The sequence below is a fragment of the Ahaetulla prasina genome, chromosome 18 (genome assembly GCF_028640845.1).
Source record: "Ahaetulla prasina isolate Xishuangbanna chromosome 18, ASM2864084v1, whole genome shotgun sequence".
Taxonomy (NCBI): domain Eukaryota; kingdom Metazoa; phylum Chordata; class Lepidosauria; order Squamata; family Colubridae; genus Ahaetulla; species Ahaetulla prasina.
This window is the reverse complement of record NC_080556.1, coordinates 765,754-788,590: the sequence shown is the minus strand read 5'-3', so window position 1 is coordinate 788,590 and position 22,837 is coordinate 765,754. Positions and strand designations below refer to the sequence as shown.

The following is a 22,837-nucleotide window of genomic DNA, read 5'->3' as shown; positions in this document are numbered from 1 at the left end:
ACTCAATAATAAGTCATTTCTTAGTTTAAAAAAACCCCAGACATTTAAGATCGCTTTTTTTTTTTCTCCAAAAATTTGCTACAATACAAAATGTGTTTGCGGTTTTTTTTATATATATATAGATCTATATATATATATATATATATATATTTATATATTATATGTATAATAACCAGAAATACTGACTTTACGATAAGACGCGGCCCCAACCCGTCCTAAGTTTTTGACGTGTCCTTAAATTGTTTTGTTTTGTTTTTCCGAGTTTGTCCTCTTTTTTTTTTTTTTCCTGGCAGTTCATGGCACATAATGGTTAGAATTGGCACAGTTTCAGAAAAATTGGTTGCCCTTCCAACGTTCAACGTTCACAAGTCCACAAGTCCACCTCTGGAGTCAGGTTTTCTTCATTTCCGCCCTTGAATTTCCTCTGGTCGGTCTCTCATTGGCGTGAAAAATAGTGTGTTCCTCGAAAATTTCAGGGTGGAGCTAGTCCCTTTTTGTGTAGATATTTATATATATGTATAAATATAAAAATATATTTGATTGCTTTCAGTCTTCCATCAGTAAAACACAAATGTTAGCTATAAGTACGCCCTCTTCGTTTTAATGCTTGGATTTTTTGATTTTTTTTTTACAGGTTCACCAATGGAATCCTGTTGGGAAGAAAAGGAAAGGAAAGGAAAGGAAAGGAAAGGAAAGAAAAGGAGGAAGAGGGAAGGGAAGGGAAGGAGAAAGTGGGAAAGGAAGGGAAGGAAAGGGAAGAAGGAAGGAAGGAGAGAAGGAAAGGAGGAAGAGGGAAGGGAGGAAAGGAAAGGAAAGGAAAGGAAAGGAAAAGAAAGAAAAGGAGGAAGAGGGAAGGGAAGGGAAGGAGAAAGTGGGAAAGGAAGGAAAGGAAAGAAGGAAGGAAGGAGAGAAGGAAAGGAGGAAGAAGGAAGGGAGGAAAGGAAAGGAAAGGAAAAGAAACAAATGTTATAATGTGCATCATTTCGTAGTAATATACGAGGTTTTTCTAATTGCTTCTAGAAATGCGAGGCTGTGCAGGTAATCCTTGACTTACGACCATTTGTTTAGCGACCATTTGAAATTACAACAGAACTGGGGGGGGGGAAGGGACTTACAGCCATTTTTCACACTTGACTGTTGCCACATCCCTGGGGTCACACAATTCAGATTCCTGGCAACTGACTCCTATTTGCGATGGTTGCGCACTCTTCTGGAGTCACAGGATTCCCTTTGGCGAAAAGCCAAGCCAAAGGGCGAAGCCAGATTCACTTAACAACCGTGTGACTAACTTAGCAACCGCAGTGATTCACTGAACTGCATTCTGCATCCAGTTTTGGTCACCTTATTGTAAAAAAAATGCGGAGGCTCTAGAAAGAGTGCAGAGAAGAGCAGCAAAGATGATTAGGGGACTGGAGGCTAAAACAGATGAAGAACGGTTGCAGGAACCGGGTATGCCTAGTTTGATGAAAAGAAGGACCAGGGGAGACATGATAGCAGTCTTCCAATATCTCAGGGGCTACCCCAAAGAAGAGGGAGTCAAGCTATTCTCCAAAGCACCTGAAGGTAGGAGAAGAAGCAATGGGTGGAAACTGATCAAGGAGAGAAGCAACTTGGAACTACGGAGAAATTTCCTGACAGTTAGAACAATTAATCAGTGGGACAACTTGCCTGCAGAAGTTGTGAATGCTCCAACACTGGAAACTTTAAAGAAGATGTTGGATAACCATTTGCCTGAAGTGGTGTAGGGCTTCCTGCCTAAGCAGGGGGTTGGACTAGAAGACCTCAAAGGTCCCGTCCAGCTCTGTCTATTCTATTCTATTCTATTCTATTCTATTCTATTCTATTCTATTCTATTCTATTCTATTCTATTCTATTCTATTCTATTCTAACAACCGTGGCAAGGATGGTTATAAAATGGGACAAAACTCCTTAAACAACTGTCTCGTGTAGCAATGGATATTTTGGGCTCCATTGTGGTCGTAAGTCAAGGACCCCCTATATTTGAGAACTTTTAAGCAATTTTATTGCTTAAATAAAATGAATGACAGAATCATTAGCAAACCCTTAAAAGTTCACCCTTTTGTCGCCATCAAACGTTATATGCTGGTACACAGAGAACCAAACCAAAAAGAAAAAGCAGATTTAGGCCTTAATTCTTTTCTGAAGCCCCCGGGGGGTCAAAGTTTGTAGCTGTGTGGATGATGCAGACTCGGCCTCAGTTTACTTTACTTAAAGGATGTCCTTTTTTTCCCACCAATGGCATCCAGCGAAGGCAATCGGCGGTAATGAAACGTAAACATTTGCAGAGCCAATTAAAATACAATTAAAGCGCAATTAAAATCTGTTAAGAAATCAGAACACCTGCCCAGTAAGCCTGCATCCCATCTGCATTAAAGAAAAAAATAATAATAATCTGACAATTTAATTTGGAAAGTTAATTTATATGCATTTAGATTTTTAATATAATAAGAAAGAAGAAGAAAGAAAAGAAGGAAGAGAATGAGAAGAAGAGGGAGAGGAAGAGGAAGAGGAAGGAGGAGGGGGAGGGGGAGGGAGGGAAGAAAAAGGGAACAAAGGAAGAAAAAGAATGAGGAAGGGAAGAAGGGGAATGAGAGAGAAGAAAGGAAAGGAGAAAGAAAGGAGAAAGGAAAGGTAAGGAAAGGAAAGGAGAAAAAGAAAAAGGGAGGGAGGGAGAAGGAAAGAAAAAGAAAGAGAAAGAGAGAGAGAAAGGAAGGAAGGATGGATAGAAGAACAAAAGGAAGAAAGAGAGAGAGAAAAAGAAAGGAAGGATAAGAAAGAAAGAAAAAGAAAGAAAGAAAGAAAGAAAGAAAGAAAGAAAGAAAGAAAGAAAGAGAAAGGAGGAATGGAAGGACAGAAGAAAAAGAGAGAGAGAGAGAGAGAGAGAGAAAGAAAGAAAAGGCACCACCCCATTTTTCGCCATTTCATGTCACCTCAAAAGAAAAGAAGGTAGGAAAAGATCAAATTTGGATGCAATCCCTTCCCTTCTTCCTCTCCACCCCCCAAAATGTAAAAATAAATCTCTGGATCAAAAGTGAGAGTGGGCAGAAAATAACCCCCTTGAATTATAGCTGGGCGAGCGTTGTCTCCTGCATAAATAGCAATTAACGGGAGGGGGGGATTGTAATTAAAAATTGTAATTAAGGCTTCTCAATGGTGGTGGGAATATTTTCGAGGTGGTTGTGGATCCTCTGTCGATCCATGGGCCACGATGGTCTCCTTTTGCAACCACGCACGGAGGGAGACCAGCCGGGAGCTAAGAATTCCTCAAACGTGGGATAACGGAGTTGGAAGGGACTTGAGAGGTCTTCTAGTCCAACCCCCTTCTAAAGCAGGAGACTCTACCCCATGCCGGACAAATGGCCGCCCAGTCTCTTCTTGAACATCTGGAGGGAAGAAGTTCCACTGAAAGATGCAAACTAGATGAAAGGATGAGGGGATTTGTAAAATATTTACGAAAGAGAATAAGGTTGTAATTATCTGTTGAGGCAAAAGTCTGAAGTTATTCATGTATTCTTTAAATTTAATCTTCCTTCCATTCATTTATCCATCCTTCTCTACTGTTTTCTCCAATCTTGCTTCCCTCCTTCCTCCTTTCCTCCAATCTCCTTCCTTCCTTCACCCTTCCTTTACTCTTTTTTCTCCTTTCTTCCTTCCTTCTTTCCTTCCTTCCTTCCTTCACTCTCGCTCTTTTCTCCTTCCTTCTCCACTTTTGTCCCTTTCTTCCATCCTTCCCTCCCTCCCTCCCTCCTTCCTTCCTCCCCTTCCTTTTTTCCTTCCTTCACTCTCACTCTTTTCTCTTTCCTTCCTTCCTTCCCTCACACTCTTTTCTCCTTCCTTCCCCACTTTTGTCCCTTCCTTTCATCCTTCCCTTCCTCCCTCCTTCCTTCCCTCCCGTCTTTTGTCCCTTCATTCCCTTCCCCTCCCTCCCTTCTTTCTTTCCTTCACTCTTTTCTCTTTTCTACCTTCCTTTTCTCCTTCCTACCGTCCTTCTTTCTTTCCTTCACTCTCACTCTTCTCCTTCCTTCCTTCCTTCCCCTCCCTCCCTCCCTTCTCCTTCACCATTTCTCCTCTTTCTCTTTCTCTTTCTCTTTCTCTTTCTCTTTCTCTTTCTCTTTCTCTTTCTCTTTCTCTTTCTCCTTCTCCTTCTCCCCTCTCCCTTCCTCCTCCTTTCTGGAAGCCAACCTACAGGCCTGTTAAATTTCCTTTTTTTTATCCTCATCCATGTCCCTGACACCACGCTGTGCAATTTAATGTTGTGTTTCCATTCCCCTGCAGCCCAGACGGACAAAGGAGGTGCGGGGGGGGGGGGGGACACAAAAGCTCTCCATATTTGTGGATGTTTATGATCCATCCCCGTCTTCCTTTTCAGGAATTCATGGTTTCCACAAAATAGGTGTTCAGAATCCGTGATCAGGAACCAATTTAAATAACAGCGGGTTTAAAAAAGGGGGAAAGGAAAGGTAATTAAACCCCCTACCATTGTTTACATCCCTCTGAAACCGGCTTAACCTGATTCTTGCTCGGCTGGTGACCAATTTCAACCCTAGTGGGAAAGAAGGGATAGGCATCGTGTGCCCATTGGGAAAGCCTAAAATAGATGATTTCTCTCTGAAAAGAGAGAGAGAGAGAGGGAGGGAAAGGAAAGCTTAATCAATTAACATGGAGGTAAAGGTTTGGGGGTCACGGTCGGGTTGGCCTCCATGTGGGTTGAATTCTGGGGAGGGGGATTATAATAGAAAGTGAAGGGAGGAGGGTCTCCTGCTTGACCGGGGTTTGGACTAGAAGACCTCCGAGGTCCCTTCCGACAATGTTATTCTGCTAAGAGGAGGACACAAACTCCAGTAAAGGCAGGGTGGGAATTGGTGGGAATGGGAAGGAATGATAGAATCCTAGAGCTGGAAGGGACTTCAGAGGTCTTCTAGTCCAACCCACTGCTTAGCAGGAAATTCTATACAATTTCAGACAAATGGCTGGCCAGTCTCGTCTTAAAAGCAGTGATGGAGCACCCACAATTTCTGGAGGCAAGCGGTTCCATCCATCCATCCATCCATCCATCCATCCATCCTGTATCTTATTCATCTCAGAATCATAGAGCTAGAAGGGACCTTAGAGGTCTTCTAGTCCAACTCTTTGCTCAACCAGGAAACCCTAGGCCTCGACCATTGGGGGACAAATGGTTGTCCAATTTCTTCTTGAAGGCCTCCAGTGATGGAGCACCCAAAACTTCTGGCCATCAGGTTTGTGTCAACTCTTCAAGATCATTTAGATAGACCTTCTCAAGGATCTAATCTTACAAGTCTTCCAATAGTGGGCCCCCCGTTACCAGCTCTGAAGAAGCATCTTATTTATTTATTTATTTATTTAATAATAATAATAACAACAACAACAGAGTTGGGAGGGACCTTGGAGGCCTTCTAGTCCAACCCCCTGCCTGTTTGTTTGTTTGTTTGTTTGTTTGTTTGTTTATAACAAGTACAAGAAAACAAGTAACAGAAGAGACATGGACATGGACACATGAAAAAAAATGGCACAAAAACAAGGATATAAATAGGCAAAACCTAGCCATAAACACATAGAAGGATTACATATAATTGGAAACAGTAAGACAGGGACGGTAGGCACGCTGGTGCTCTTATGCATGCCCCCTTAGGGACCTCTTAAGAAACACGAAAGGTCCACGGTAAACAGTTTACGGTAAAAGGTCTGGGGATTAGAGAGACTAACAACAGGATCAGGTAGAGTGTTCCAAACATTTACTACTCTGTTGCAAAAGTCATATTTCCTACAAACAGGATTAGAGCGAATTACATTGAGTTTAAATCTATTGAAAGCCCTTTGTGTTATTACGGTTGAAATTAAGGTACTCATTTACAGGTAGAACGTTTTGGTAAATAATCTTATGAACTGAGCATAGGTCGGAACGGAGACAATGTAATTCGAGGCTTTCTAGAGCTAAGATTTCAAGCCTGGTGGTTGAATAGGGAATTTTATTTTGAGCAGAAGATTTGAGAAGTCTCCTAGTAAAATATCTCTGGACCCTCTCTCATGTATTGATGTCTGAAATACAGCGAGGGTTCCAGGCAGGTGAGCACTAATCAAGGATAGGTCTGGCAAAGGTTTTATATGCCCTAGTTTGGAGTATAGCGTTCTCATTCTCGGATGAGAAGCAAAATGTTTTTAAGGAAAAAGCCAAGAAAATCCAGTCGCCTTTTAGAAAAAACAGCTGTGGGACATCTCATCAGGTTCTTGAGATGGTAGAAGAATCAACGCCTCTAATGCATCCAAGGTCCCATGAGAGAAGGTTCATCAGACCCAACAGGACATCTAGATTTATTTATTTTTCTTTAAAGAAAAAATCCAAACTGCTAGAGAAGGGACTTACCATGGAACGGCTGCGCGGCGTCTGGCTGCCCCTCCAGGAAGTTAAAAACAGAGTTTGGCCGGTCAACACGAAATCTCAAACCATTTTTCCGATACGAAGGCCACGGGGATTAGATGGCGGTCCGAGGAAGACCCCCTGCAGAGGGGGGAAAAAGGGGTGGGTGGGATTTGCACACTTCTCTGGCAAGAAAATTTTTCTTGGTTTTTTTTTTTCCTCCTTTTCCTTTCATGCAAGAAAAAAAAGCTACCACAGATTCACAGCAGCTGGTAGTCCTCGACTTACCACAGTCCATTTAACGACCGTTCGAAGTTACGACAGCACTGAAAATAGGGGACTTAGGGTTGCTTTTCACACTTAGCGACTGTTGCAGCGTCCCTGGGGAAACGTGATCAAAATCCAGCAACTGACTTGTATTTACGATGGTCGCAATGTCCTGGGGTAACATGATCCGCTTTTGCGACCCTCTGACAAGGAAAGTCAATGGGAAGCTGGATTCACTTAACGATTGTGCAGCTAACCTGACAACCGCAGTGATTCATTTAACAACCGTGGCAGGAAAGGTCGTAAGATGGGGCAGAGATCACTTACCAACTGTCTCACTCAGTGATGGAAATTTTGGGCTCAATTGTGGTGGTAAGTCGAACCTGCATATTAATACTATGTTCTGATGCCTTGTTTCAGCACCAGAAGGTGGACAGCTCCCTTTGAATCTTTGTTCTTTCCCCCCCCCAGCGATTGGTTGGCCCCGTGTCCCATTTGATTTTAGGAAGACCAATTAGAGACTGATTTGCATGGATTTATTTTGGTGCAGGAATCAAAGGCCGGCCGCTTCCGATCCATATCGATGTGAGCGTTAAGGTTGGGCAGAAATTGTCATTAAAAGCAAACAGGAGGACGGATGTTTGCAGGGAAGTTTCTGCAATGCAAACACCCCAGCTAGGAAACCAATCGAGAGGAAAGGAGGGGGGGGGTTTTAAGGGAAATATAAACAGCTGTTTATATCAAGCATTTCCCCACAATTCACAAATCACACACAGAGAGAAAGGGAACGAGAGAGAAAGAGAAAGAGGGAGGCAGAGAGAAAAGAGAAAGAGAGAGAGAGAGAAAGAAAGGGGGAAAGAGAGGAAGAGAAAGGGAGAGAGAGATGAGCAGAAAGAGGGAGGGAGAGGAAGAAGGGGAGAGGAAGAGAAAGAGAGAGAAAAGGGGAAAGATAAAGAGGAAAGGGAGAGGAAGAGGAAGAGGAAGGAAGAGAGTGAAAAAGAGAGAGAGGAAAGAGAAGAGAAAAAGAGGCCAAAAGAGAGAAAGAAATAGAAATAAATGTATATATGCATGTTTCAGTTTGGGAGCTAGTTGACAAGGTGGAATCTAGAAGGATCGCCACTTTGCCAAAAATGGCAGAGCAGTTGATTGAGCAGGGATCATGTGATCATGGGGAATGCTGCAATGATCATAAGTGTGAAAAATGTCCTAAGTCATTTTTCCCCAGTGCTGTTGTGGCTTCCCACAGTCACTAAATGAACTGCAGTAAGTGAAGGACTATCCGTAGTCTAGGAACTTTAAGGAGGATCTGTCCTTAACCTCTTTCTCACACACAAAGTATCTGAACTTTGGGTGAACTCTTTATTGCTCTTGTGGAATTCATGTCTTCATGAAACAAGATTTCATTCCAACTCAACATACTCTGGATCGGAATAGCCCATCAGCCACAGCTCTCACCTGTTTCCGTTGAAGGAGGTCTTGTAGTCTCCCGGGGAGAGTATTGTCTCCTCGGCGTACATTGGGACGGGCGTCCTCACGCACTCGTGCGAACACTGCAGGGTTTCGTTGTAGGCCGTGAAGATGTCCAGGTTGCTGGGCACTCTGGCTGGAGTAAAGTCTGTCAAGTTTTGGCAACTTTCTTCCTGCTGCTTAATTTTCCGCTGATGGCCGTTCCGACGGGCATTCCCCCTCTGCGCACAGCTGGAAGGAGAACAGGAGAGGCTGGTTGAAAAACATCTGGCGTTTTAGGAGACCCTTTCTTACCCCATGGAGAATGAGAGAATAGCAAAATAGCAGAATAAGAGAACAACAGATTTGAAAGGGACCTTGGAGGTCTTCTAGTCCAACCCCCTGCTCAAGCAAGGAGATGCTTTCATACTGTTGTGACCCAGGCCCAAGTAGTGATTACTAAACACAATTCAGTCCTTAACAAACTTATTTTATTAAAACAGCTGAGAATTAATTCATTCTCAGCTTCGTCCAAAACAAAATTCTTCATAAACAGTCCATCGGCCTTATCACCAACCTTTGCTGTCTTTGGCAACCTGCCAAAGGCTTTTCTTGGCAAAACCCCCACAAAGTTCAAGAGACACTGACAAGAAGCAATGGAATCAATGTTGCTTTTCTACAAAGAACCCAACGGCTCGTTGCTGCTCTTTTAAGTCATATGGGAGTGGCCAATCATCTCCTGGCCTTACTTCTGAGTTGTCCTTTTTGCTTCAGCTGCTCTTGCCTTCTGGCAGCTCTTTGCATGCGTGCACTAGGAACAGGCTCCTCCTGTTCCTCTGCCTCTCTGCTGTCTGCCTCTGGAGGCTCCGGAGTTTGCGCATCGCTCCCAGATGGCCCTGGCCCCATCTCTGCCTCCGACGCAGAGCCCTCATCTGGGCCTTCCCCAGCCTCCAGGACTGGCCCATTGTCCTCCCCAGCCTTCTCACTGTCCGACTCTGCTGCCAGGTCCACAGGCTGCTGGCGGACCACAACACATACAGAATGGCAAGATAACAGAGTTGGAAGGGACCCTGGAGGTCTTCTAGTCCAACCCCCTGCTCAAGCAGGAGATACTTTCATACAGAATGGCAAGATAAGAGTTGGAAGGGACCTTGGAGGTCTTCTAGTCCAACCCCCTGGTCAAGCAGAGTTCTCCAACTCATGCTGACAAACGGGTCAAGCAATGGCTGGCGAGAAACCAGGATCCTACGAATGCTGGCTTGATCTGAAGGAAGGAGGCCAATCATTTTGTGATGGAGCGTCTGTGTGCGATCGGTTCGGCCTCATTCAGCACAAAAGCCACAACCTCTGCGATTTTGTGCTCAGCAGAGTTGTGAGCACATCTGTTCTCCGGCATTCCGCAGGGGAATTAAAAAAAAAAGTGGGATAAAAAAAACCCCGTAAATAATTCATAAGAAAAAGTAACACAAATGCCAACCGGTCCTGGCGTTCCTGAGAGACGGCAATTACCTGCGATTCCAAATTTAATTATCGCTTTTTAGTACCTGAGAAACACCAGTCACCACGGAGCGAGATCCTCGGGTTCCAGGTACATTTTATGCACGTATTTATTTATCGTCCATAATCCGATCTCGAGTTTCAAATGACGGCCGTTGTAATTAAAGGGAAATTACCATCGCTAAGTACCGTGTCGGTGTAAGCAACGGAACCAAGTTTAATACTGTTGCTTGTTGAGATGATTTTGTATGCGCGACACGTCGGCCCATTTGTCATCAACTCAGACATACCTCTTCCCCTGCGACGGAGGGGGAGGGAAAGAGAATTGTCTTCTCCTTTTGTTCTCCAGGGTCATGGCTTTCTTGGGGGGGGGTTTCCTCCTCGACAGATGGAGCCGCCTCACACACACACACACACACCTGGCATGTGACCCCTCCTGGATTGTGGGCCAAGAAGATGGATTGTAGCATCTGTGCAACTCTGGAGAAGTTCAAACCTTTTAAAGAGCTTGCTGGCTGTAGACGGGGGAGGGGGGGGCTTCAAACATTTTAGCAAGGGGTTCTCTGCCCAGTTGCTGGGTGGGCGTGGTCATGGTGGGCGTGGCCTAGTCGGCCTCTTGCACCATGGTGGGGGGTGGGCGGGCATTTTTGCCCTCCCCGGCCTCCGGAGGTTTTCCTTGAGCCTCTGAGAGGGCGAAAACGGTCTCCCCAGGCTCTGGAGGGTCTCTGGAGACTGGAAACACGCCCGTTTCCGGCCTTCCTGAATTTCCGGTAGGCCCATTTTTTGACCTCCAGGAAGTACATCGAGATGTCCCTCTTTTTCTCTTCTCCTGGTGGCCCCCTTTCTTTTTTTCAGAACTATCTAGAGTGCAGAGAAGAGCAACCAAGATGATTAGGGGACTGGAAGCTAAGACCTATGATGAACACTTGCAGGAACCGGATACGTCTCGTCTATCAAAGAGGAGGGCCAAGGGGGACATGGGAGCAGCCTTCCAACATTTGTCAGGCTCTTCACCAAGAAGAAGGAGGTCAACTTTTCTCCAAAGCGCCCGAGAGCCCAGAAAGAAGTAACAGGTGGAAGATTGTCAAGGAGAGATCCGACCTCGAATTAAGGAGAAATTTTTTGATAGTGAGGACAATTCATCAGGGGAAAGATTTGCCTGCAGAAGTTGTGGCTGCTCCATCGCTGGAGGTCTTCAAGAGAAGACTGGCAACCATTTGTCCAGGATGGTAGAAGTTCTCCTGCTTGAGCAGGGGGTTGGACTAGAAGACCTCCAAGGTCTCTTTCATCTCTGTTGTTCTGTAATTCCAAAGCACATAAAGGCAGGACAAGAAACAATGGATGGAAACTAATCAAGGAGAGAAGCAACCTAGAACTCGGAAGAATTTTCCTGACAGAGAGAACAATTAACCAGTGGAACAACTTGCCACCAGAAGTTGTGGCTGCTCCATCACTGGAGGTTTTCAAGAAAAATGGGCAGCCAGTTGTCCAGAGTGGCAAAGGGTCTCCTGCTTGAGCAGAGGGTCGGACTAGAAGACCTCCGAGGTCCCTTCCAACCCTGTCATTCCACGTTCCATGTTAAATCCTCACAAACGATTATATGACCTCATTCAGTTTGCGTTAAAACGAAAACGAGATTAAACTTCTTCTTGTCTCTCGCCCCGCTTAGTTCGCTTTAATTTGCAGCCAAATCATTTTGAGGTTGATTCATGTAACTCAAGTGCGGAGATGACAGAAAGTCACAACTATTAGGAGCTGCTCAACAGATCTGACGTTCCTCTTGAAGGGGAATCTTGAACTCGCTGAGGGGGAAAAAAATTGTCTTTTTTGTTTTTAGGAGAAAATGGATAAATGAGCCATACAGCAGGGATGTGGAGGAAATCGGATGAAGAGACAAGAAATTCAATATAACCGAGGAAAAAATAAGATTTCCAGTGGTTTTATTTTTTTAATTAGCGGTTACAGTTCCTGTCTATAAAACAGCTCAACGATGCCAAATCTGGGAAGTAATTCAGATCCAGGGTCGATCCAGGTTTATTTTTTGGCCTGATCTGTACTGATGGTCAAACCATACAGTTAGCTCTCGACTTACGGCCACAATGGAGCCCAACATTTTCACTGCTAAGCGAGGCAGCTGTGAAGGGAGTTTTGCTCCGCTTTGCGACCTTTGGTTTGCCACCGTTGTTAAGTGAACCAATGCAGTTGTTCAGTTAGGTAAGGGAATCCAGCTTCCTCATTGACTTGGCTGGTCCGCCTGAATTTTGATAACTGTGGGGGACGCTGCGAGGGTCGTTAAGTGTGTAAAACGGTCATAGGTCACTTTTTTTCAGTGCCACAGATCTTTTCCAAGTCAATGGGTGGGGATATTCAAGTCCTTCTTGAGGTTCCTCAACCACGAAAGACAGTTGATTGGCGGGGCCTGGATCTCAGCAGGCTTCGTCCTCCAAGGACACTTTCTACGTTTTATGAGACCTTCTCAACCAACCCTAGGAAACTCCATCCTTACCTTCTCCAGATCGGGAGCATTTGAGGAGCAAACGTGAAGACCAGCGAGATGTTGTAAAGCAATTTCAAAAAGCTGCAACCTTCCCTCCTCCTCTCCCCAGTCTCCAATCCTGGCTATCGTCTCCCAGAGGTCTCGTCTTAAGATGAAAATGAGGCGAGCTGATCTCAAAGTAGGTTGGATTCACTAGGAAATGAAGTGACGGCAGAAGAGCCCCGAGCGAAGACATAACCTAGTTTACGCCATGCAGGAGCCAATCCGCAAGAAGAAAAGGAACTAATTAAGCTAGATGAGAGCTCGGAAGAGATAGAAAGGCAGGAGAAGAAGGTTTTGATTTCCTGGCTGGTGGAAGAAGGATGCCTGGTGTCACTCTCCATCACCTACAGATCTGGTACACACACACACATCTCTAAGTGGCCTCCAAGAAATGCAACCGGGTAACCTCTTTGGCTTCTTCCCAGATCAGACGGGGAGACACAAATTATCCTGCCCTTTCTTTCCAATCATTGGTGCTCTCTCTTTCTCTCTCTCTCCGTTTGTGTGTGTGTGTGTGTGTGTTTGTGTTCGTGTGTGATTACAACCAAAGGTTTACAGCCCTGATTGGCGCTGAAAAACTTCCTCTTTGTTTGTACGTCTGCCGGAGGAGAAACCAAGAAGCTTCGAAGACCGGAAGAACATTGTGCACAGAAATTGTTTTGCAGAGAAGATTTTGCATAGAACATGCTGCATCGGACAATCTTTTGCGCAGAACCTAGAAGAAGATTTTGCCTAGAAGAAGAGGTTGGCCGGGATATTGTGCAGAGCATATTTTGCATAAGAGAATGTTTTGCACAGAACCCGGGTCAGGGACGGTTAACCTTTTGGGGGCCGAGTGGCCAAAACTCATGCGCGCCCGAATGTACGCACACATGCCCGAACCCCCAAAATGCAATGAGAGCACCACCCCCAGACATGTGCCCTGGCCCCACTGCACATGCGCTCCGGGACCCCTCGAGCCCCATTTTGGCTTTCAGGTTTGTGCAGGAGCCTTTCTAGGCCCGAAATGGGGTGCAGAGGTGGAGCACGAGCAGCCCTACGTGCCCCATTTTGGGCCTGGAAAACCTCCTGCACTCCCCGCACATGCACCAGGGGTGGGTTCTACTTACCTTTATCACCGGTTCGCATCATGCCCTGCACATGCCCAGTAGAGTTTTGATGACGTTTGGGTCAGTGGGTGGAGCCTCCCACCAGTTTTACTACTCCGAACCGGGGGCAACCCACCACTGCAACCCACCCCCTGCGCATGCGCACACATCCCCCGCATGCGTGGCCGAGCCCCAAAGACCAGCTGGCTGGCGAGAGGCACGCGCCCATGCCTGGTGGAGATGGGCTGGGGCGATGGCTGGCGTGTCCATAGAGAGGGATCTGCGTGCCAGAGCTCCGCCATCACGGACCAAGGTTCTAGGTTCTCGGTTCAAAAACCCGGATGGCCAGCTATCGCAGTTCCTGCCAATTTACAACACTCCTAGCCAAACCTTGCTGGATCTTCCAAGGATGAGTACCCACACCCCTTTATTTCTAATTTGAAAAGAAACAGGTAGACTGCCCTTGTGCCGTGCGGCTCTATTAAATCGTCAGGGTAAAACGCAGGAACAAGAAGTCAAAACTCGGAGAGAAAAGCTTTTCTGTTTTTTAAAACTAGCTTGGGTCTTATATTTCCTTCCCCCAATTTGGAAGAAAGGAGAAAATTGTGTGCAGGGACACTGTCCGGCGTGCCTCCTCCGTTCAAAACTCAAGAAAGGAAAAACCCCTGACTCCATGTTTGTAGAGGAAGGTACTTTTACTGAGTATGAACTGAATGCAACAGAAGGAAAACAAGATCGGGAGCAATAGGCGCGAAAATTAGATACTGAAAGCAATCCCAAATCCCTCCACGTCAAGGACCCCCTGAGACTCCCAAACGGGCTACCGGTTTGAGAGCTGTGGCTGTTGCCCTCCGGCAACACAGCCAACCCACGACGGCGGTCAAACCTCCTTACCAATTTTTTAAGACGAGAGTCGTGATCAGCGCGGCGATGACCATGATGAGCGAGACGGTGATGGTGATGATCTGATGAAGCGCCAGGCCTGGGGAAAAAAGAGCAAAGAAACAAAGATTCTGGGCATCGCTTGGACGGCTCAGCTCTGGACCGGTTGGTCACCCTGCAACCCCAAACTCTGACCCCTCCCTTGGGGGTCCAAGCATCGGCCGGTGGAAAAAGACTCAGGAACATTTAGAGGAATCGGGAGAAGAAGAGGGGATTTGGAGCTCGGTGGGGGGTCCCTTGAGGGTCTCTGAGCTTGGATGTTTTCTTGCAAACATTTCATGACCCAGCTAGGGAACATCATCAGTGCCAGAAGGGAGGGGGGGTTTGTCGAGAGGAGGGGGGAGGAGGACTGTGGAGTCCGTTGTGCTCTGTGAGCTTGATGGTTTTCTTTGCAAATGTTTCCGACCCAACTAGGGAATATCATCAGTGCCAGAAGGGAGGGGGGGGAGGAGGAGGAGGAGGAGGAGGAGGAGGAGAACTGTGGGGTCCTTGGTGGTCTCCAAGCTGGGTGGTTTTCTTGCAGATGTTTCATGACCCAACTAGGTAACATCATCAGTGCTGGATCTACTAGTAATTACTATTGTTAATAATTACTGGGACACTTTCTGTTCTAGAAGGGAAGGAGAGGAGAAAGAGAAAGAGAAGAAGGAGAAAGAGAAGGAGTGGAAGAACAGAAGAAGTGGAGGAGGAGGAGGAGGAAGAGGAGGATTATAGAGTCCTTATAGAGTCCTCTGAGCTGGGTGGTTTTCTTGCAGACGTTTCATGACCCAACTAGGGATCATGATCAGTGATGAAAGGGAGTGGGGTTTGCAGAGTGGAAGAAGAGGAGGAAGAGAAGAATTATCGTGGGCTCCTTGGTGATTTTCTCGCAGATATTTAGAGCTATTAACAAAACCACCTCCAAGTTTAAACAACGCCAATCTATAAAGTATCTTAAGATGCTAACAGCCAACCTTCTGAAAACCTTCCCTCGTAGAATATTCTTCTCTCGATTTTGTCTTCACAAAGCCCACAAGCTGTCCAATGTAACTCAGATTCTCTTTCCAAAGCGGCCCTATTTCTCTAGTCAAACCCCATCTAATCCTCCCGTCCCAGAGTCGATTCTTCTCTTTAGCCCGTAATGAAATGTCACAACGGCCTGAAATTTAGTCGTATTACGGTCTCTAAACCAGGGATCAGCAACCGGCGGTTCTGGAGCCGCATGTGGCTCTTTCACCCCTCTGCTGCGGCTCCCTGTCACTCAAAATAGGCGTCACAACCGCCAATGTGTGACACCCGCCGGCACGCAATTTATTGAGCTTTTCAACCCCCGGTAGGCCAACCATGGATACATCCAAGAAAAGAAAAGCTTCAGAAGGAAACAGAAGGTTTAATTCAACTACATATTCTAGTTTTGTGGCCGCTCAAGAAATAGTCAGGCACAGGAAGGGTTTTGTGGCTCCCGGTGTTTTCTTTTCTGTGGGAAACGGGTCCAAATGGCTCTTGGAGTGTTTAAGGTTGCAGACCCCTGCTCTAAACAAAGAAGTCCATTTCTCTCTCTTTCTCCGCTAGGTCCGTCAATTTCACATCAAATTCAAGTTCCAAATTGGCATCCGTTTCCTACATTTTACTGATTAAGGACCAGTCAGTTTCTCTCCGAACAACCAACACCACAGTGGGGTTTTTTTTCTTTCCTGAGGCTAAAGTGCGGGAAAGCTCGGCTTCTCCAGATAAAACTCAAATAGAAATAGGTTTGGAGCGCACCAGTCTGGGTTGCCGAGAAATTAGTGACCCTCTTGAGAAACAAGGCCCTTTTGTGTAGGCCCAGCTAAAAAAATACATGTGTCTTGAAAATAGCAACAAAGCACCGATCAATATAAATCCAATTTACTTTCATGTCTGCATTATGGTACAAGGCTCTGGCCTGCGAGGTTTCCATTTCTTCCAAACTAACCCCCTGGAACCCACCGTGTTTTCCAATTTTTAAGGTTTTGCACTCGGCCTCCTCTCTTTTACAGAGATTTTTAACCCCAATCTCTGCGGTGGCTCTTAGAAATGTCCCCAAAAATGTTCTTAGAATGCCCTTTTACACAATATGCTTGGTCGTAATGACAATGACCCCAATTATTCATGCAACTTGGAGAAATAAATGTGTTTATAGGGCCTTCCTTCCTTCCTTCCTTCCTTCCTTCCTTCCTTCCTTCCTTCTTTCCTTCCTTCCTTCTTTCCTCCCTCCCTCTCTTCTTTCCTCCCTCTCTTCTTTCCTTCCTTCTTTCCTTCTCTTTTTTCCTCCCTCTCTCCTTTCCATCCTTCCTCCTTCTTTCCCTTCCTCTCTTTCCCTCCCTCCCTCCCTTTTCCTCCCTCCCTCCCTTCCTTTTTGTTCCTTCCTTCCTTCTCATTTTTCCTCCCTCCCTCCTTTCCATCCTTCCTCTCTTTCTCTTCCTCTCTTTCCCTCCCTTGCTCCTCCTCTCCCTTTCTCCCTTCCCTGCAGCAGTCTGGAGGGGTAAAACAGTCCCAATTCAGTCCCAGAGAAGTGATCCAAGCCATAACGGGGGAGAGACACCACCTCTTGTGGCATCTCCCAGCCTCAACAGAGAGCTGAGGAATGTATTTCCAGCTCCACAGGACTGATGTGTCCTGACAGAGGCCGGGATTACCCTGCCAATTTCTCCCTCCATTTGCAGCCGGAGACGTCCCTGGCAATGGCTGTTTATGTTCATTAAGCCCACTTCAGTTCAAGAGAGTGGCACTTTGCTTCCGTGCTCATGCAGCCGATTGTGGCAATCTGGGATCCATCTGTGGCAAATCTTCGGCTTTGATTTCCAGGTGGGAAACCAGCCATTTCAGAAGGCTAGAATTATTTCCTCCAAGGACCCTGGGAATGTGCATCCTTCTGTCCTCCTGCCCTCCATTGTGGTTTCCTCCACTGAGAAGCATTTGGGTGAGCTTCTGATGCCTTGCGAGAGAGGGAGGGAAGAAGGGAGGGAGGGAGGGAGGAAGGAAAAAAGAGGGAGGGAGGGAGGGAGGAACGAAGGAAGAAGAGAGAAAGGGAGGGAAGAAAAATGACATTAAACGAGGGAAAGGGGAAGGGGAAGGAGGGAGGAAACAAAGAAAGGAAGGAAAGAAAGAAGAAAGAAAGAAAAGGGGAAGGGAAAGGAAGGGAGGGAGGAAAGAAAAAAATGTAGGAGAGAAAGGAAAAAGAAAAAGAAAGAAAGAAAAAGGAAGAAGGGAGGAAAGGGAAGGAAAGGAAAGGAAAGAAAGAAGGAAGGAAGGAAGAAAAGGAAAGGAGAAAAGGAAAGGAAAGGAAAGGGGGGGTAGAGGAGGAAGTGTTACTAACTTAACTGCAGTGGTGCACTTAATAAATGTGGCAAGAAAGGTCGTAAAGTCAAAGACAACCTGCAACTTTGCCCAATGCAATGAATTGCTTCCCAAATACTTTGGACTATCAAATGTTTGCATGCCAGGCCTTGAGGGAGAGAGTTTGATGGTCCAGGGCCTCCTGCTTGAGTATGGGGTTGGACTAGAAGACCTCCAAGGTCCCTTCTAGGCCTAAGATTCTATGCTCTTGTGTGTTAATTTTGTGGCCCAGAGGTATGTGTGTCACCACCAAGGTCAGGTCCTAGGGAGATGCTTCCACCCGCCCATCCAATGAAGACTATCAGAACCTGATTCATGAAAGCATCTTGAGATTTGAACACAACATGTTCTGGAACACAGTGATGAGGTCCCAGATGGTTAACTTGGGTTTAAATGTTTTATGTGATAGGGACAGCATCTGTTCAGAAACATCTGTTGTCCTTAGATTCATCACCGTAAAAGGGAACAGTAGAAAGAGCAAGCTAAGTTTTGAGTTTTGAGCTTCCAAGTCTCATGGATTATTGCAGGGTCCTCCAAAACGTGGCCATTTTAAGACTTGTGGACTTCAACTCCCAGAATTCCCTAGGGGAATTCTGGGAGTTGAAGCCCACAAGTCTTAAAGTGGCCACATTTGGAGACCCCAGGATTACAGCAACAGGCTGGAAGAGTTAGAAGATACTTTGAGGAACATCTAATCCACCTTCCTGCTCAGTGTAGGAATCTACCATGATGAGAACGACCCTCCAGCCTCAAGCAAAGAAAAACCCACCGCAGTTGAACAGGTCTTCCTCATGAGGAAACCTTTCCTGAAGCCCAACCAACATCTGTCTCCTTGTCCTTTCTTTCCTCTCCTACCTTCTGGACCGTCTCCAAACACTTTGGTTCAACCTTTCCATGACATCCTTCAGATACATCTGCCACGTCGCCCTGAAGTCTTCTCTCCTCCAGGCTAAAGATGTCCAACATTTGTCCTTCTCCCAGAATCAAACCAGGTGACTCTCAAATCAAACCTGACCGAGCTTGGAAATGAAGCTTAAACTCAGGAGGTCCTAAAAGGGCCACTCAACAAAACTCACCCAATTGAAGATTCGAGGACACCGTTCCTGCCCAGAAATGCCACACACAAAGCCAAGGGCACCTCTGTTTGTGTGAGTCACACCAGCAGCTGCTGCCAAGCTTCCTGGCCAATGATTATAATCTTGCTGCCCTTCAACTTGTTTTGTTGACGCTGATAAACTTGAAGGAACCACTCAAAGGTGCAGCGGAAAGGACTCTTGGTAAGAAGAAGGTGTCCTTCAAGGAAGCAGCAGAGAAGACATTGGGCAGCTGGTGGTTCTTTGGGAGGTGGGGGGAGGGGAGAGTCAGGGGGTTTTGAAGGCATCTCAAGAGCATGAAGAAGAAGCTGTGAAGTCCAGTCTGAAAGGACCTATTATAAGCAGTGGGTGAGAAGGACTAGGGGTGATGTGATGGCAGTCTTCCAATATTTGAAGGGCTGTCATGGAAAAGAGGCGGTCGACCGGTTCTCCAAAGCACCAGAATGCAGGTCAAGGAACAACGGATGGAAACTCATCAAGGAAAGAAGCAACCTGGAATTTTCTGGCAGTGAGAACAATTAACCAGTGGAACAGCTTTCCTTCAGAAGTTGTGGATGCTCCATCACTGGAGGTCTTCAAGAAGAGAAGGACAACCAGGATGGAATAAGGTCTCCTGCTTCAGCAGGGAGTTGGACTAGAAGATCTCCAAAGTCCCTTCCAACTCTGTGCCTCTATTGTCTTCGATTTGGCTGGAGATCTGGGAAGATGCATCTACTTTCCCAGATCCCATCATAGTGGATCTCTATCTATCTATCTATCTATCTATCTATCTATCTATCTATCTATCTATCTATCTATCTATCTATCTATCTATCTGGATGCAAGTTGTTACATCCATGCATCCATCCATATATCCTATCTATCTATCTATCTATCTATCTATCTATCTATCTATCTATCTATCCATCATCCATCCATCCATCCATCTATCTATCTATCTATCTATCTATCTATCTATCTATCTATCTATCTATCTATCTATCTATCTATCTATCTATATCCATCTGTCCATCTGTCTATCTATATATCCATCCATCCATCCATCCATCCATCCATCCATCCATCCATCCACCCATCCACCCATCCACCCATCCACCCATCCTATCTATCTATCTATCTATCTATCCATCCATCCATCTATATATCTACCTACCTACCTATCATCCATCCATCCATCCATCCATCCACCCATCCACCCATCCTATCTATCTATCTATCTATCTATCTATCTATCTATCTATCTATCTATCTATCTATCTATCTATCTATCTATCTATCCATCCATCCATCCATCTATATATCTACCTACCTACCTATCATCCATCCATCCATCCATCCATCCATCCATCCATCCATCCATCCATCCATCCATCCACCCATCCTATCTATCTATCTATCTATCTATCTATCTATCTATCTATCTATCTATCTATCTATCTATCTATCTATCTATCTATCATCTCTCTCTCACACACATACACACGCATATCCAAAAGGCTTTGAATTCAGCAGAGAACCACACGGGGCAAGGGCCACGGAGGTGGCGACCATCGCCGCTTCCCAGCCGGCCATGCTCTGAAGCGGAGGCCTCTAATGCGGCCTGGCAGCTGCCTCCTGCCTGGCGTTCCTGGGAGACCGCGTGCTAACCGTCCGTTTAGGAGCCTTTCAAGGCGGATTAGACCATCTGTGCCAGGAGAAGAGTTTTGGGCTTTGGCCTCCTCGCCAGGACAACAATCCGCCGGCAGGGGTTCATGAGACCTTCACCGAGGGGAGAAGCGTGCCAGACGCTGCCCAGAAGCAGCCGGGCAAGAAGGCCGCAGAGATGTCAAGTCTTCCCCAATGAACCTCGGCTCCTTTCTCTCTCTCTCTCTCTCTCTCTTTCTCTCTCTTTGGTTTCTCGGCTCTGCGTCCCTCTCAGCAACGGTTTTTGAGGCCAGCCAGGACTGCTGAGCGCAGATTTCACTTTGTTTATTACTTTAATTGAACATCGCGCCACGCTTGGCCGGCCAAAACAGCCACTGCTCATCCAAACAAGCCTCCATCGGGTGCCAGGCCAGGGATGGATCAGCCTGTTCTCCTTCAGCCGGGCGTCTCCGGCACTTGGTTGCGGCAAGCGGGGTGATTTACGGGCCTGGGGTCTCCAGCAGCTGGAGGGGTGGGCTGTGGAGGGTTCAGGGCCGCCCCCTTACATCTGTCTGGTCAAAAGCTTCCCAGGGAAGGATCAAGACTCGGTTTACTTGGGTTTATAGAGGACGGGACCGGCGGCTCTGAGAACCAGCAAGACCAGGGAGAAGTTAAGCAGGGAGAAGTTAGATAGATAGTTAAGAAGGGAGGGAGGGAGGGAGGGAGGGAGGGAGGAAGGAAGGAAGGAAGGAAGGAAGGAAGGAAGGAAGAGGGAAGGGAGGAAAGGAAGGAAGGAAGGAAGAAGGCAGGCAAGAAGGAAGGAAGGAAGGAAGGCAGGCAGGCAGGCAAGAAGGAAGGAAGGAAGGAAGGCAGGCAGGCAGGCAAGAAGGAAGGAAGGAAGAGGGAGGGGAGGAACGAAAGGAAAAGAAGTTGAGGGAGGAAGGAGGAAAGTAGGAAGGGAGGAATTTACAGGGAAGAGATGGAAGGGAGAAAGAAAGGAAGGAAGAGGAAGGGAAGGGGAAGAAAGCAGAAGAAGGTACAGAAGGAAGGAAAGAAGGAAAAGGAAGAAGGAGAGAGAAAAGAAGAAAAAGGGAGAAGAAAAGGAAGGGAGGAGAGGAAGAAAGGGAGGAAGGGGGAGGGAAAGGAAGGAGAAAGAGAGGAAGGAAGGAGAGAAAAGAAATGAAGGAGCGGGAGGGAGGGAGGGTGGGTGGGAGGAGAAAAAGGGAAAGGGAGGGAGGGAGGGAGGAAAGAAAGAAAGAAAGAAAGAAAGAAAGAAAGAAAGAAAGAAAGAAAGAAGCAGGACTTTTAAAAAAAAATAATCCAATGACCCATTTATAAAACCCAGCCTCTCCATCCCCAGTCCTCCATGAGCAAACTAAAACACCCCTGTTTAAATGTGGGAGCCCCCACACGAGGCAGTTCGTCCCTTGTCCTGGTGTCTCCACCCAGAGGGCAGGGGTACCCAGAGGGCATCCAAATGCCCTCGTGCTGCTTTTCCCCTTACTCAGCCGTCCTGACAGCCGCGTCCCCATCAATGTCATCCTTCCAGAGCCCCAGATTTGGAGGGGGGTGGGGGGGGTCGGTGTTTCCGATTCGCCCGGCCTTTCCTCTCCCACGGAGTTCTCCGCTCGGAGAGGATTTGTCAATCCTGGGTGAAGATTCAAATCTCGGATCTGATCTCAGCTTGGAGATGTTGGGCTGTTTACAAATGAGATTTTTTTTCTTTCTTTCTTTCTTTCTTTGCTTCCGTTCTCATCCTCCGGGGAGTAAATTAAGCCGGAGAGATTTGAGGCAGCTCTGGTGGCTCAGCTGGTGGGATGGAGGCTCCAGAGGCTGCTGTCTTTCCTCCACGTTTTGGGGGTTTCAGCAGGTTCTGCCCTGGGGAGGGGAGGTGGAGGGGGCGCAATGGGAGGCAGTCAAAAGAGACTGGAAGGCGTCCAGAAACTGGGTTAAGTCAAGACAGGGGATGTAAGGCTGTGCCAGTGAAGAGCTAAAAATACGGGTTTCTTGCTTAGAAATATAGGCAGTCCTCAACTTACGACCAGAATTGAGCTCAATATTTCCATTGCTAAGCGAGATTCCTCCTCCTCCCTCCTCTATGCATACCCCCATTCCCTTCTAGCACTGATGATGTTCCCTAGTTGGGCCAAGAGAGGTCTGCGAGGAACCCACCCAGCTCAGAGAGCCCCAGGGAGCCCTCCTTCCTCCGCCATGCTCCAACTCTTCTATCAAATTCTTTTGTCCTTCAGTTCGCCAAGGCCCCTTGAGTTTCCTTGGGACAATATATATTAGTTCTCCTCCTTTTTTCCAATCCTTTTGAAATGTCCTCGGCTTCATTTTATTTCATTCTTTCCCCTCCAGCCTGCCGCCTGTCAGGTTCCTATATCAAACTGACAGGGGCTATAAAAATAATGGGAGATTTCACAGCTATTTCCCCGCTTCTTCCCCTCTTAAAAACAGCCCATACATGTGTGTCTGTCTGTATTTATCTTTCCCCCTTTTTTTAAACAAAGGAACAAGAAAGAAAGATTATGGGCAGTTAAAAAAAGAAGGAAAGAAGGTATAACGGATAAGGGAAATAATAACAGAATAACAGCTTTGAAAGGGA

At 46.5% G+C, this 22,837-nt stretch overlaps 1 protein-coding gene across 1 annotated transcript in view; it reads right to left on the bottom strand.

The window, feature by feature from the left end:
• Positions 1-244: 244 nt before the first annotated feature.
• The window catches only part of AJAP1 (adherens junctions associated protein 1), a 59,667-nt gene continuing 37,074 nt past the window's right edge, over positions 245-22,837 (bottom strand). The window contains exons 3-6 of the mRNA XM_058161377.1: positions 14,129-14,216; positions 8,120-8,362; positions 6,404-6,538; positions 245-650 (exon numbers count right to left, since the gene is read on the bottom strand). Of these exons, the coding sequence (XP_058017360.1) occupies positions 6,466-6,538; positions 8,120-8,362; positions 14,129-14,216 (404 nt within the window). The 3' untranslated portion in view covers positions 245-650; positions 6,404-6,465. The remainder of the gene's footprint in view (positions 651-6,403; positions 6,539-8,119; positions 8,363-14,128; positions 14,217-22,837) is intronic.